Here is a 14,152-nt window from a genome sequence, read left to right as displayed (position 1 = left end):
TAATAAATAAATAAATCTTTAAAAAAAAAATTAAAAAAAAAATCCAAGCGCTATGTCTCAGTGAACTTCATTAATTTGCTAGCTAACGAGGTAACGAAAACAGATCCCGAAATTTGGACTTTACTCCTACATCCCAGTAAACTCGGGGCCGGGGGCTGGGTTCGGGAAGGGTGCACACGCCACTCTCTTCCTCTATAAGAAATAGGTGCAAATGGCAACCCCGAAAGGCGCGGATTCGGGGAGTTTGGATGGGATGCAGCCCAGATATGGGAGAAAGAAAACGCTAGCGCGAAGGCATGGAGGCAGCGACTCGAGTTTGCGGCCATCGAGCCGCCAGGCCCGCCCTCCCGCCAGCCCGGGCTTACATCTTCATGGTGCCCTTAGGCCCCAAGTTGGTCCTCAGAACATCCTGCAGGCCCCGAGCCGCGCTGATGTTCACCGCCAGCGCTGCCTGGGCCCGGGCCACCTCGGCCTTCGGATTTAGGGTCTTCACCGCCGCCATGGCTGGCCTAGCTCCGGAGAGGCCGAGAACAACGTGCTCTCTGCGGGGTCTTCTCGAAAAGTCTTACGCACCCGGCCCGCCCCCGGCGTGCCCGCAGAGCACCTCCATTGGGTGGCGACCCTCCTGCCGCCCGCTGATTGGCTTAACCCGACGCTGGTCTCTCTAGGCCCCGCCCATCACGCCCAGTTGCGACGTCATTGCGCATCGGAGAAACTGGTTCTCCCGTCTTCAGCACTCCGGATTTTAAGGTTCCGTTGTGCTCGCCGCCCAGCATCACGGTTCGGCGCTTTTAAGAATCTGCAGCGTGGAGGCTGCGCGGCCCCGCGGTGCAGGAAAAGCCCTGCAGGTCGTGTGTGAGGGATGCTTCGGCCTCTGCACTCGACTGGGTGTGACAGGAAGCAGAGGCGTCGGCCTCTAGTTGCAGGGTGTCTCTAGCTACTGGACTCCGGGATGCTTCCCTCGCACTCTCGCGAGGTTTCCCAGGTTCATTTTTTTTTTTCCTTGCCTGTTTTATCTGTAAATGGGGGAGCACAGAAAATGGAGCCTTCCCCTGTACCCTGGTCATTTTAAGACCCCGGAGGTTGACGGGAGGACTACGCTAGGTAGAAAGTACTAGATGGCTTCTTAGGAGTGGTGCGATGGGCGTTGAGGAGACTCAGGATCGGTCTGTTCTTAGGGCCCAGGTCATTGAGGCAGCTTGAAAACTAAAATGGATTTTGTTTTAATTTTTTTAAAATAATGAAACAAATAGTAATCCTTGTTTCACTCTATGTCCCAGCTAGACCACGAACTGTCTAACCCGGACTGGTATTCTAACTCGTAGCAGTCCTGTTTCAACTTCCAAAGTGGTATGAGCTACTAAGCCTGCTAAAAACTAACAACATGGCTGGACAGTGGTGCCCAGTCTTTGAAAGCATTCTTTTAAACATTGTTTTTAAAAAAGAATAGTAAGCGTATAAGTGTTTTTCCTGCCTGTATGTTGAGCACTTACATATAGATACGTGCTGAATTTTTAAACATGTATATGAATATGAATCACTTCACACAGATGACAACTCGTAATGCCATTGGACGTATTCCACTGAGCTATACTGAAGGCTTTGCCATTTTGATAGCAATGAGAACTTCTTATTCTCCTCCACATCTGTGTGGTCCTCATTACAGGAACAATACAGAGCCAGGCATAGTCACAGAACATGGGAGGCAAGCAGATCTCTGTGAGTTCAAGGCCAGCCTGGTCTGCATAGCAAGTTCCAGGCCAACCGTGGCTACATAGGGAGACCCTGTCTAAAGAAAACAGAACTATACGGTATGTAGCTCAGAGGTTGAGTGCTGGTTTAACCGGTTTAAAGGTCCCGAATACAGGAAATTTAAAAAGGAAAGAGAAACAACTAGTCATACGGCTGACATTTAGTTATTACCAAACCTCTGCTCTTCTGGCTGCAGTGAGTATGCTAGTGTAATGTTTTCAAGTGCAGTTGTAGAATTGAAAACCACAAAAGCTGTGCAGATGATAACGTGGCATGAAGAAGACTCATGTTTACTTATATAGACCGCTTGGGTGGGCGTGCGGTTTTGTTGTTGTTGCTGCTGGTAAATGATGCAGAGGGAGACTCCAGAGTCAGTTGTCTGCTTGTAAAGTAGAGAACAGGACACAGAGATGTTGGATTGAGTTGGAAAATTAAAGACCGCCCTGGAACACTGAGAGTTGACACTAGTAATACTTAGTATAAAAGTCCTTTAAAACATTAGCCAAGAATATATTGGAGCTGCTTTATGTTTGTTCGTGGTTTGTTTTGTTTTTGTGACAAGGTCTCACTATGTAGACAAGGCTAGCCTTGAACTCCTGATCCTCCTGCCTCTACCTACCTCTTTATTTGTTCGTACGTTTGTTTATCTAATGTATATAGGTGTTCTGTCTGCATGTATATCTGCTTACCAGAAGAGGGCATCAGATCCTATAGGGCTGTAGTTGTGAGCTGCCATGTTAGGTGTTGAGTGAGAGTTATATGCAGGGCCTCTAGAAGAGCAGCCAGTGCTCTTAACCCATGAGCCTCTGGCTCGATCTGCTCACCTCCTAAATGCAGGTAGTACAGGCACACGCCACCACACCTAGCTTACACTTTTTGGCCGGGAGCTTAACTTCTGAACTATGTCCCAGTGACTCTGTCATTCTCAACAAGGAATATCACGACATCACCACATCTGGCTAAACTGTTTTTGTTAGGTTGTTTTTTTTTTTTTTTTTTTTTTTTTTTTGTCTTTTAGTTTTTTGAGACAGTTTCTCTGTGTAGTCTTGTTTGTCCTGGAACTCACTCTGTAGACCAGACAGGCCTCAAATTCAGAGGTCAACCTGCCTCAGCCCTCTGAGTGCTAGGATTAAAGGTGATTGCCACCACATGGCTTGTTTTTTTTGTTTTTAAATAGTGGCATATTTCACTAAATGACTGAATCATAATATATTTCACCAAGTTCCCATTGGGCTAAATTTATTCTGATATTTTGCAACTAAAAAATCTCTGTGACATTTAACATATATGCGAAGATGTCTGTAAGATACATTTGAGATATGTGATTGTCACAGGCTTTGGTCTACCCCTACAACAACTACTTTCCAGTCTTTGTAAAGAGTTTTGTTGTTAAATGAGAGTCTCAAAAAGGTTTTATTACGCTCATTCGTGTGCATGGGTGTTTGCATCTGTGGCAGAGTATATTTAGAGAGGTTAGAGGATTACTTTTGAGTGTGTGTATGTTTTTGAGGCATGGTTTTCCTGTGGAGCTCTGGCTGTTCTGGAACTTGCTCTGTAGACCAGGCTGGCTTCGAACTCACAGAGATCCACTTACCTCTGCCTCTGGTGTGCTGGGATTAGAGGCCTGCGCCACCACCTTCTGGCCAGATGGTTCTCTCCTTATATCATAGGGGTCTGTGGTCAGATCCAGGCCACCAGGCTTAGGAGCAAGCACCTTTATCATCTGAGCCATCTCATCCCCAGACAGGGATTTATGTTGCCAAAACTGGCCTCAAACTCACTCGTTGAAGATGACCTAAAGTCCTGATCCTCCTGCCCTCACTCAAGTACTGGGATTTGCTTGGCCACCTTGCTTTTAATCACAGCATTTAGGAAGCAGAGGCAGGTAGATCTCCGAATTTGAGGCCAACCTGATCAGTCTACAAATCAAGTTCCCGGACAGCCAGGGACATCCACAGAGATTCACAGAGAACCTGGTCTCAAAAAAAAATTAAAACATTAAAAAATTTAAAAATTATTTATTTCACGATTGTGAGCATTTTACCTGTTTGTCTACATGTGGACCACTTGGATGCCTCATGCCCTCAGAAGTCAGAAGAGAGTGAGGGATCCCTAGAATTGAATTATTGATGCCCTTTTCTTGTCTCTGTGGCCACTGACTGCTAGTAGACCATCCCTAATGCATAACTAACACTAATTTGAAAATCTTTCAAAAACTTAAGAGGGCCATAGAATGGCTCAGCAGTTCAAAGCATGTACTGCCCTTACAGAGGACCCAGGTTGGTTCTCAGTACCCAGATTGTGACCCAAAATCATCCTTAACTCTAGCTCCAGGGGATCTGAATCTCTCTCCTGACCTCTGAGGGTACCAGGCACACATGTGATGTTCATACATGCATTCAGGCAAAACACTCAGACATGATTAGAAAAGAAATCAAAACCCAAACAAAACTAGTTCTTCATCAATAGCCCTAGATTCCCTAGCCATGCCTCTAACTTGTTGCTTCTGTCCTAGGATCTTTAAAGATTTATTTATTTTATGTACACGAGTACATTGTTGCTATCTTCAACACACCAGAAGAGGGCATCTGATCCTATTACAAATGGTTGTGAGCCACCGAGTGGTTTCTGGGAATTGAACTCAGGACCTCTGGAAGAGCAGTCATCGCTCTTAACCTCTGAGACATCTCTCCAGCCCTTGTCCTAGGATCTTATCCAGGACTGTATTTAGTGTCACGTCTTCCATTCTGAAGAGGTACATGTCCCAAACCCTGACCTTATTTTTTTTTTAAATTTATCTCTTAAAAAATGAATGGGGTTTTATGTAACCCAGGCTGGCCTCAAACTTAGTACGTAGCTCAGGATGACCTTGTGCTGAGTCTTCTGCCTCTGTATCCAGAGTGCTAGGAGTATGGCCATGTATCACCACACCAGATTGTATTTTTGAGTCAAGCTTACTACGTAACCCAAGATGACCTGAAACTTGTTGTGGAGCCCAGGCTGGCCTCACACTGGCAGCCCTCTCACCTCAGATTCTAGAGTGCTGAGATGAACAGATCTGTACCACTCTCCCTGGCTTGAACTTGGTATGAGTATGGAAAGGTTATTTTAAAGACTTAGTTTTGTGTACTTTGATGTTTTCTAGTGATTAAATTTATTTTTGGCCATAAATATTACAGAGACTACGGTATGTCTTTGTGGCTTAAGGAGAATCATGTGACTCCAGTGTATCCCATTGTTCATGTTGTTAACTTTGATCATTTATTTGAAAGTCACCAGTTTACTCTCTTTGGAGCTGCCGGAGAGATGGCTCAGTGGTTAAGAGCACTTGTCTCTGCTCTCACAGAGGACCTGGGCTTGGCTCGCAGCACCACAGTAGGCAGCTCACAACCTCTGTAATACCTGCTGCAGGGAACTCTGACAGACCTGCACTCATGGGCACATGCTCACGTGCAGACACATAGCTGCTACATAAATCAAAAATAATAAAAAGTCAATCTCTAAAAATACAGTTGCTCTTTGTGTTCAGTCAGTAACTTGTGAGGAGTTCTATACATATCTTGGTTTTCACCATGCTGCACACTTGTGTAGCCCATCGGTTCACAGCCTTCCCAATGCTGCAACCCTTTCATGCAGTTCCCCAGCCATGACATTGTTTTTATTGCTGCTTTATAACTGTAATTCTGCTACTGTTATGAATTGCAGTATAAATATCTGATATACAATTCCTGTGGGGTAGAGACCCTCAAGTTGAGAACCACTGTTCTATCATTTATTAATTTGTTGTCGTTGCTATTTCTATGACACTTATTTGTGTATTTTTTTTTTATTTGTGTATTTTTTAATGTCTGTTTGTTGTTTTAGATAGTCTCACTGTATCTCACTGTGTAGTCCTGTCTGTCTTGCAACTCATAAAGTTTGCCTGTCTCTGCTTCCTAAGTGTTGGGAAGTGGCATTTTTAAATGATGTGTTATGTGTGCTCTGCCTGAACATCAACACTTCCATCTCGTGCCCAAACATTCTGCAGGCCTGAGATTAGGCGATCAGGACCAGGACCAGCTGATACATTTTATTTAAATATCTGGAATTTATTTGATAAATATGTAAAGTAGGAATAATAGCACAAATGAACTCATGTATGTAATCATATTTGTAGTAGTTAAGTTTTTCCTTTTGAAAGAAAAATTCCCATTGCTGTGTAGACGAAAATACATGTTAAGTGTTCAATATCTTGCATCCTTTAGTATACTAATTTTAAAGTTACTACCAAATGTTATTTCAAAACTCTGTTTTTTTTAAGTATAGAATGGAGTTTATTCAGGGCATGGAGAGGGGAGTTAAGAGGGTAGTAGAGGCAGAGAGAGAGAGAGAGAGAGAGAGAGAGAGAGAGAGAGAAGAGAAGAGAAGAGAAGTAGAATAGAGACCGGCATGTAGAGAGAGAGAGAGAGAGAGAGAGAGAGAAGAGAAGAGAAGAGAAGTAGAATAGAGACCGGCATGTAGAGTGGGGGGAAGGGAAGCAGAGAATGCAAGAGAGGAGCAAGAGGGCAAGAAGAGCATTCAAAACTCTTAATTTGCCTACATTTTCATCTGATATTGGGGATTGAACCTAGGCCAGCACCCTCCCTCATCAAAACCATCTCTGAGAATGGCTAGATGGCTTAGCTGGTAAAAGCATTTGTCACCAAGCCTTTTTTTTTTTTTTTTTGGTTTTTCGAGACAGGGTTTCTCTGTGTAGCCCTGGATGTTTGTCACCAAGCCTTATGACACGAGTTTGATTTCCCAGGATGCCCATGGTGGAAGAAGAAAACTGAGTCCATAAAGCTGTCCTCTGACGTCCACATGCTCACTGTGGAGCCCCACCCCTCTATAATTAAATACATGTAACATAAACACATCCCGTCTCCAGCAGGCACAGGGGAACTTACTTGCCCCATTTTTTACAGCCATTTTTGAGCCAGTGAATTCTGAGAATAGTGAGCTTCAAAGTCACTTCTGAGCAAAAACTCTGGGGGCTTTTCTTACTGGATTGAATTGTATAGTTTATTTGTTTGTGTGTTTGTTTTGGGACAGAGTCTCACCACATTACTGTAGCCTGGCCTGGAGCTCACAGAGATCACTTGCCTCTGCTTCCCTCCTAAATGCTGGGATTGAAAATTTGTGCCGCTGGCCTGAAGTGTGTAGTTTGAGAGCTTCTCCGGCTCAGAGTGCCGTTGTTGTGGCTAGAAGCCTGCCTTTAGCCACAGTCCCTCCTCTGCTTGGTGAAACAGATGGTCAGCACCGGAGGCTCAGGTGACCTGAGGGTGGACTTCATTTCCTAATGGCAGCCAGTTTCTTGCAATGTAAATATTTGGGAACCATACTCCTTACTGGGTCTGCTAAACTAATGGCTGGACAAGTGACATCTGGAAGGGGACAGATAGGACAGAACAAAATAGGTGAATGCTGGACCTGGTGATTCGGGCCTGTCACTCCAGCCACTCAGGAGGCTGAGACAGAAGGATCATATGTTCAGGGACTGACAGGGCTACAGAGGGTGTTGAAGGCTAAGAAACAGTAAGGCTAGGGCTGAAAGGCTCACTAGTATAACATTTGACGAAATGTCAAGCCCAAGGTTCATAATTCCAAGTACGCTCTCGCTCGCTCGCTCGCTCGCTCTCCCTCTCTCCCCCTCCTTTTCTCCCTCCTCCCTCTTCTCTCTTTGCCCCTCAACAACTCGACTCCCCAGACCAACCAAATGGACAGATAAAACAAACAGACACAGGGACTACGAGGATGGTTCAGTGGTTAAAGTACTTGGCATTCAAGCCCAAGATTGGAAGTTTAGATTCATGGAACCCACACATAGGGTGGGAATAGAGGCCTGTCTGAAATTCACCACTGAGAAGGCAGAAATACGATCCTCAAACTAGCAGGCTAGGTAGCTCATTGAACTCTGAGTTCAATAAAGGGATCCTGACTTATGAATAAGGTGGAAAGCAATTGAGGAAGACACCTGCCACCAACACACACACACACACACATACACACACGAGCACCTGTTACACATAGAAAAATGAGCATGCACACCACACAAACACACGAGGGAAAAAAAATCATCTGCGAAGATCAAACAAACAAAAAGAGAGGAGCTGGAAAGATGTCTCAGTAGTTACAGTACTGGCTGCTCTTCCCGAGGACCTGGGTTTGGTCCCAGCACCCACATGGCAGCTCACAACCTCCGTAACCCCACCTGCAGAGGATCAGATGCCCCCTTCTGGCCTCATCAGGTACCAGGCATGCAGGAAGTAGACTGCTATGCAGACAGAGCACACATACATATTAAATAAGATTTTAAGGCAGAGGCAGGTGGATCTCTGTGAGTTGGAGGCCAGCCTGGTCTACAGAGCAAGTTCCAGGGTAGCAAGGCTACACAGAGAAACCCTGTCTCCACCCCCCCACCCCCACGTTTACTTTAAAAATAATTATTTTTACTTATATGTGTATGCATGTCCCTGCATGTGTACCGATGCCCTCAGAGGCCAACAGGCATTGGATCTCCCCTGAGCTGGTGTTGGGACTCAAACCTGGATCCCTCTGCAAGAGTCGTACACACTCCGTAACTTCAGGGCCTTTCCCCAGCCCAGCAACGATTTTGGCTTTTTTTTTTTTTTTTAATGGTAGGGGGAACTTGAGGTGTGAACAGAGTATTTTTATTTTTTTAGACAGGGTCTCTGTAATGGTTCAGGCTGCCCTCAAATTCATAATGTCAGTATGACTGAAGGTATGATTCTCCTATCTCTACCTCCAGAGTGCTAGAATTACAGGCATGTGCAATCCGGGTTTATGTGAGCTCCCTGAGACAGGGTTTCTCTGTGTAACAGCCATGGCTGTCCTGGAACTCTGTAGACCAGACTAGCCTCGACCACCTATCTCTGTTGGGATTAAAGGCGGGGGCGGGGGGCACCACGGCCCCAGCGGAACCCAGTTTTTGCATGCTAGGCAAACACTCGCCAATTGAGTATGTAGATTTTGTAATTCTCTTGGCACCTGCATTCCTGCAGGGGTAGTGTAGAAAATGTGGGCTTCAGAAAGGGCTCACAAGGAACTTCATGCATTGCAAAATCAGCTCAGAGGTCCCTCGCTTCTCCCGCGTGCAGGGATCCGGCACTGGGACGCAGCTTCTAAAAGTCCAGGAGCTCTTTCGAGCCAACTCAACAAACTAGGAATCACAGATCTTACAGTAAGTAAGCTCTGTAGGCGCTGAGCCCCTTGGAAGGGAAGGGGTTGGGGGCGGGATTGGGAAGCCCCGCCCCTGGGGGCTGGACCAAGGCGGCCTTCCAACCCGGTTTTGCAGAGCTGAGTTCTGGCTGCTCCAGTTGGAAGCCCACATGCCAAACTGCTCTGGAGTCGCCGGAGGCATCCGCAGATCCCAGCCTTGAGTGTGGACTGTGATCTGCCTTACGGGTCACCTCACTCAGGAAACAGCGCTCGCACGTTGCAGCAGCTCCAGACCCCACTGCTACCGGAAAGTTACAGGTACCGGAACCAAGAAGACCAGCGCGGCCCAGGAATCGCGGTGAGTTCCCCCGCTCGCACCAGTCTCCCCTGTGTCCAGCTTTCTGATGCACCGGTACTCGCTCTGCCACAGCTATCTCCTCTCTGATTCTTTATTGGATAGGTAGATTATGTCCTGGGACTCTAGGCTGGTTCATATTTGAGATAACTTCACTTTTTTCCATTCTCTCCGACAAACAGCCTGAATGAATGATGCAATCTGCCACAGGAGAATCATCTGGAGGAGATAAGAAAATTCTCCAAACCGGGAGCTGAAGTGGCTTGACTTTGCTATCCTTTCCATAGAAATAGAATTTGAAATAAATAGCCATATTCAGTTATAAAGGGATAGCTTTAATTTGGGTGTTAAATCTTTCATTCATTAAATTTGTTCGTTTTCTTTAAGTAACCGTGTGTGTGTGTGTGTGTGTGTGTGTGTGTGTGTACCTTCAGAGGCCAAAGGTGTCAGATCCCCAGGAGCTGGAGTTACAGAAAGTTGGGAACTGACCCCTGTGACCCAGGTGGGTGGCATTCGCGCAAACTCCTATTCTCTGCAGGAACAGCAAGCAAACTGAACCACCGAGTCATTTCTCCAGCCCCGATTATACTTTTTTCCTGTGAATCTTGCATATTATATTTGTGTGTGTTTGTGTGTGTGTGTGTGAGTTAGCACAGGCTGGCCTGGAACTCCTGATCCTCTTACTTCCATTTCCCAAGTGCTTAAAGCTTATGGGTTGGTGGACATTTGGGCAATCACACCCAGAAACACCCATGAAAATGTTTCTCTCCCACCAGCCTTTATTTTTCTTGGTGACTCTCTAAGAGCAGGGGCACTGGGGCTTGTAAGTCTATGATTAACCTACAAGAACTTTGCTGCAGTTTTTGCCCCCAGCAGTGCATGTGAGTTCTGGCTGTGATATGTCCTCAGTACTTGTATCTTCTCTCAAATTCTCCTCATTTCTTACATAGCTTCCGTTTTGAAAGGTGTAGTCTTTTTTTTTTTTTTTTTTTGAGATAGAGTGTGTGTAGCCCAGGCTGCCTGAAAGTCGAAAATTCCTTCCGTAGTCCAGGCTGGTTTGAACTTGCAGCGATCTTGCTTCCATAGCCTTGGGTCCACTTTCTTTTCTTTGGTATTTCAAGACTCTGTGTAGCCCTGGGTGTCCTGGAACTCCCTCTATAGACCAAGCTGGCCTCGAACTCAGAGATTTGCTTACCTCTGCCTTCAGAGTGCTGAGATAAACTGTCTGTGCCACCACTGCCCGGCTTATTTATTTATTAAAAGACAGGGTTGCTCACTTGCTTGGAACTTGCCAATTAGGCTGAGCTGGCTAAGCCCATAGAGCAGTGCACTTGGCTGCCAACCACAGTCTAGCTCTTCTTCCCTTATTCTATAGTTTCCAGTTTTTGAGACAGGATTAAAACTCAGATCAATTCTCCTGCCTCAGGCTTCCTTAACTCCTCTAATGTTGAACTTCCAGGTATGAGGCATCACACATGTGTGTGTCTCATTCTGAAGGCAGTAGGGACTGTTGGGTCTGCTGCAGACTCCAGTTGGCTTGTTCTGTAGCTGCGTATTGTTCTCCAAGCAGGTCCTTTGCAGGTCCTCTTCCTGACCCTTCTCTTTATAATCTGCTCATAAGTATGGTAACTCCTGGATGTGGCAGAGTGGAAGCCACGGGCAATGCCATAGTTACTTCTCTGCAGTGCTCCAGCATCTTCCAGAGGAAGCAGTTTTAGGAAACTTTGAGTTTGAACCATTGTTGGAACCATTTTACTAGGAGGCCAATCAGCCCCCTTCCATCTTTTCTTTTTGACAGTCTCAATTAATCCAGGCATGCCTTGAACCATAAACTCCCTATGTAGCCTTGAACTTCTGACCCTCTGAACTGACTCTGCCCCTGAGTGCTGGGATTACAGGTGTAGGTCACCCGTGGTTTCTGTGTTTCAGAGGGCACAATCCCTGGCTTGCTCTGTGCTCTGTGCCAAATGCTTTACCAACTGGGCCACAATTCGTAGCTCCTTTACCACCCTGCCAGTCTGTTCCTGGTTGTTCATTTTTCTCATGTTTTGTTTTTTAGTCTCTTGCAAAACCCACAGATCTTCCTTTAAAAACCTCTAAGCTGAGGTTTAGGGTGCATTTTTAACCAACAAAGGAAGGGGAAGAGAAAGACTCCAGCACACTGGAGAATCGTGAGTACCAGACGGCGCCATGCTTTTGGTCCTTAGGCTTGCCTGTGAGCTAACCTCCTCGCCTAAGTGAACAGTATTGTCTGTTGGTTTCTGGATGTGGCTTAGTGGCTAGGGCACATGCTTTGCCCGTGTTTTGCCCACATGCATATTTGTGTATCACTTGCATGGTTGGTGCCTGAAGAAGCCAGAAGAGGGATCAGATCCTCTGGAACCGGAGGTATAGTCAGTTGTGAGCCACCATATGGGTTCTGGGATCAATAGCCCCTGGAAGAGCAGCCAGTGCTCTTAACTGCTGAGCCATTTCTCCAGCCCCCAAATTTTTAAAAAATTATTTATTTATTTATTGTGGCAAAGTTTCCTTCTGTATTCTAGCTTGGTCTGTAATTCACAGTAACCTTCCTGCCATAGTCTCCTGTGTTCTGACATTTCAGATGTGAATTATCATGCATGGCTTGAACAGCTAGCTTTCTTTCTCAAAAAGACTTATTCGTTGGGCGTGGTGGGTCACACCTTTAATCCAGCACTTAGGACAGAGGCAGGCGGATTTCTGAGTTTGAGGCCAGCCTGGTCTACAAAGTGAGCTCCAGGACAGCCAGGGCTACACAGAGAAACCCTGTCTCGAAAAACCAAAAAAAAAAAAAAAAAAAAGATTTATTCGTTTTGCCTGGATGGTAATCTTATATGAGTACACTGTAGCTGTCTTCAGACACACCAGAAGAAGGCATCAGATCCCATTACAGATGGTTGTGAGCCACCATGTGGTTGCTGGGAATTGAACTCAGGACCTCTGGAAGTGCAGTCATTGCTCTTAACCATTGAGTCATTCCTCCAGCCCAGCAAGTCCAATCTTTGTTGTTAGGATTTCTTTACCTTCTTCTCGTCCTTTTGCTCATGGCCAGTTGACAGACCTCAACAACAGCAGCCAAGGGTAGCATCAGGAAGTGGAAGCCACCATCTTCATCTTCTGAGTGCCTCTCGCCCCTCTAGAACTCTGGCATTTATACCCTCTCCAGAGTTTTCAGAATAAACTATCTGGAGCTGGCAAAAACCATGCCCCTGCGAGAGCAAAAGACAGTCATAGTTAAAGACTGTGGACAACCTAAAGCAGCCCTGTGTTCCACACCTGGGGTTAAAACACAAACAGATTCATATAACATAACTGGGTTTTTAACAAAACCAAAACTCCCACAACACAGAGGGACCATATCTCAAAAAAAAAGACATTTCATGTGTATGAATGTTTGCTTGCCCTAATGCAAGTGTAGGACTTGCATTCAGTGCCTTTATGAATAGCTATGAATCACCGTGCAGGTCCTGGTAACTAAGTCCTGGTCCTCAGCAAGAACAAGTGCTTTTAACTGCTAAACTATTTCTCTAGCTCTGTTTCTTTTGTAAATTGACATTTTACAAAATGTCAAAAAAAAAAGTGCCCACACATGCGCACGCACACACACATCCACCCCCCCACATACACACTTTTAACACCGAGACATCCTTCCAGCCCTGATTTTTTTCTCCTTAAACATTTTATTTATCTAAATAGTTTTTCCATTGACTGACTGACTGATTTGTGTGTGTGTGTGTGTGTGTGTGTGTGTGTGTGTGTGAGTGGGTGCACAGGTGCCATGGTACATTGTGGAAGTCAGAACACAACATTCTGAGAGAGTCAGTTCTCTCCCTGTAGGATATCAGTCATGGAGACAGAACTCAGGCCAACAAGCTTGGCTTCAGAGTCCTGTATCTCCACTGTGCCCTCTTGCTCACCCAGGTGTAGTGCTGTATGCCTGTAATCTTAGCACTTTAAGGCATGAAGGTCTTACATTCAGCACAGCCTAGGCAGATTGACCAAAGAGTTCCATACCAGCCTGGGCTACCTGACAAAACCTTCTGCAACAACAACAAAAGCTGGCCAGTAACCTTTCTCCTACTCCAGAGCAGGTCTTTGCTGTGGATCTGGAACTTTCCCACACTCTTTTGCACTGTTTAGGGATCCTGATTTTTTCTGATGTGCTCAGCTTCTGTGGCCACTTTAAAGATTTACTTATTTTTATTTTATGTATGTGTGCCACATGCATACTGGTGCAAGCATGAAGAAACCAGAAGGTGGTACTGGATCTCCTGGGAGGCAAGCTGCCATGTGGGTGCTGAGTGCTGACCTTAACTGCCCTTTATTTTGAGGCAGGGTTTCTTGTAGTCCTGTTGGCCCTGAACTCTTATTTTTTTCTTGAGACAGGGTTTCTCTGTGTAGCCCTGGCTGTCCTGGAACTCATTCTGTAGACCAGGTTAGCTTCAAACTCAGAGCTCCACCTGTCTCTCCTCATGGGTGCGGAGATTCACAGTGTGTGCCACCACTGCCTGGTGACCCTGAACTCTTATTTTTTCCACCTTCCACACTGATAGTAGACTCACACCGGCACCCCTGCTGTTATCTATTTTAATGCAGAGAAAATCCATCTTTGAAGATGAGAGGTTAGTGAAGCAGATGGTGATCTTAGGTGTGGGAGGTGATCTTAGGTATGGGAGGGTTGCCATCTGTTTGAGCAAGGAGATTTTATTTCCCCTCTCACCCATTTCAGGACTAAATCCAGCCATGAAAGAAACGTGTGTTTTCACTTTGGAGCCCTGGTTAAGAAGGGCTTATCAACCAAAAAAAAAAAAAAAAAAAAAAAAAAAAAAA

The 14,152-nt window shown here is 45.6% G+C and overlaps 2 protein-coding genes across 3 annotated transcripts in view; one reads left to right on the top strand and one right to left on the bottom strand.

The window, feature by feature from the left end:
* Positions 1 to 589, bottom strand: part of Cct6a (chaperonin containing TCP1 subunit 6A) — a 10,427-nt gene extending 9,838 nt beyond the window's left edge. The window contains exon 1 of the mRNA XM_021162390.2: positions 366 to 589. Within this exon, the coding sequence (XP_021018049.2) occupies positions 366 to 502 (137 nt within the window). The 5' untranslated portion in view covers positions 503 to 589. The remainder of the gene's footprint in view (positions 1 to 365) is intronic.
* A 99-nt stretch (positions 590 to 688) lies between these two features.
* Positions 689 to 14,152, top strand: part of Psph (phosphoserine phosphatase) — a 21,475-nt gene continuing 8,011 nt past the window's right edge. Inside the window, exons 1-4 of one of the 2 annotated variants that reach the window (XM_029477686.1) lie at positions 689 to 985; positions 8,889 to 8,971; positions 9,086 to 9,307; positions 11,364 to 11,475. The gene's annotated coding sequence lies outside the window, so the exon portion shown is untranslated. The remainder of the gene's footprint in view (positions 986 to 8,888; positions 8,972 to 9,085; positions 9,308 to 11,363; positions 11,476 to 14,152) is intronic. The other variant, XM_021163069.2, reaches the window with a different exon arrangement.

This window comes from Mus caroli, chromosome 5, assembly GCF_900094665.2.
Source record: "Mus caroli chromosome 5, CAROLI_EIJ_v1.1, whole genome shotgun sequence".
NCBI lineage: Eukaryota > Metazoa > Chordata > Mammalia > Rodentia > Muridae > Mus > Mus caroli.
Note: the sequence above shows the minus strand (reverse complement) of the source record. Positions and strands in the feature narration are given on the sequence as shown.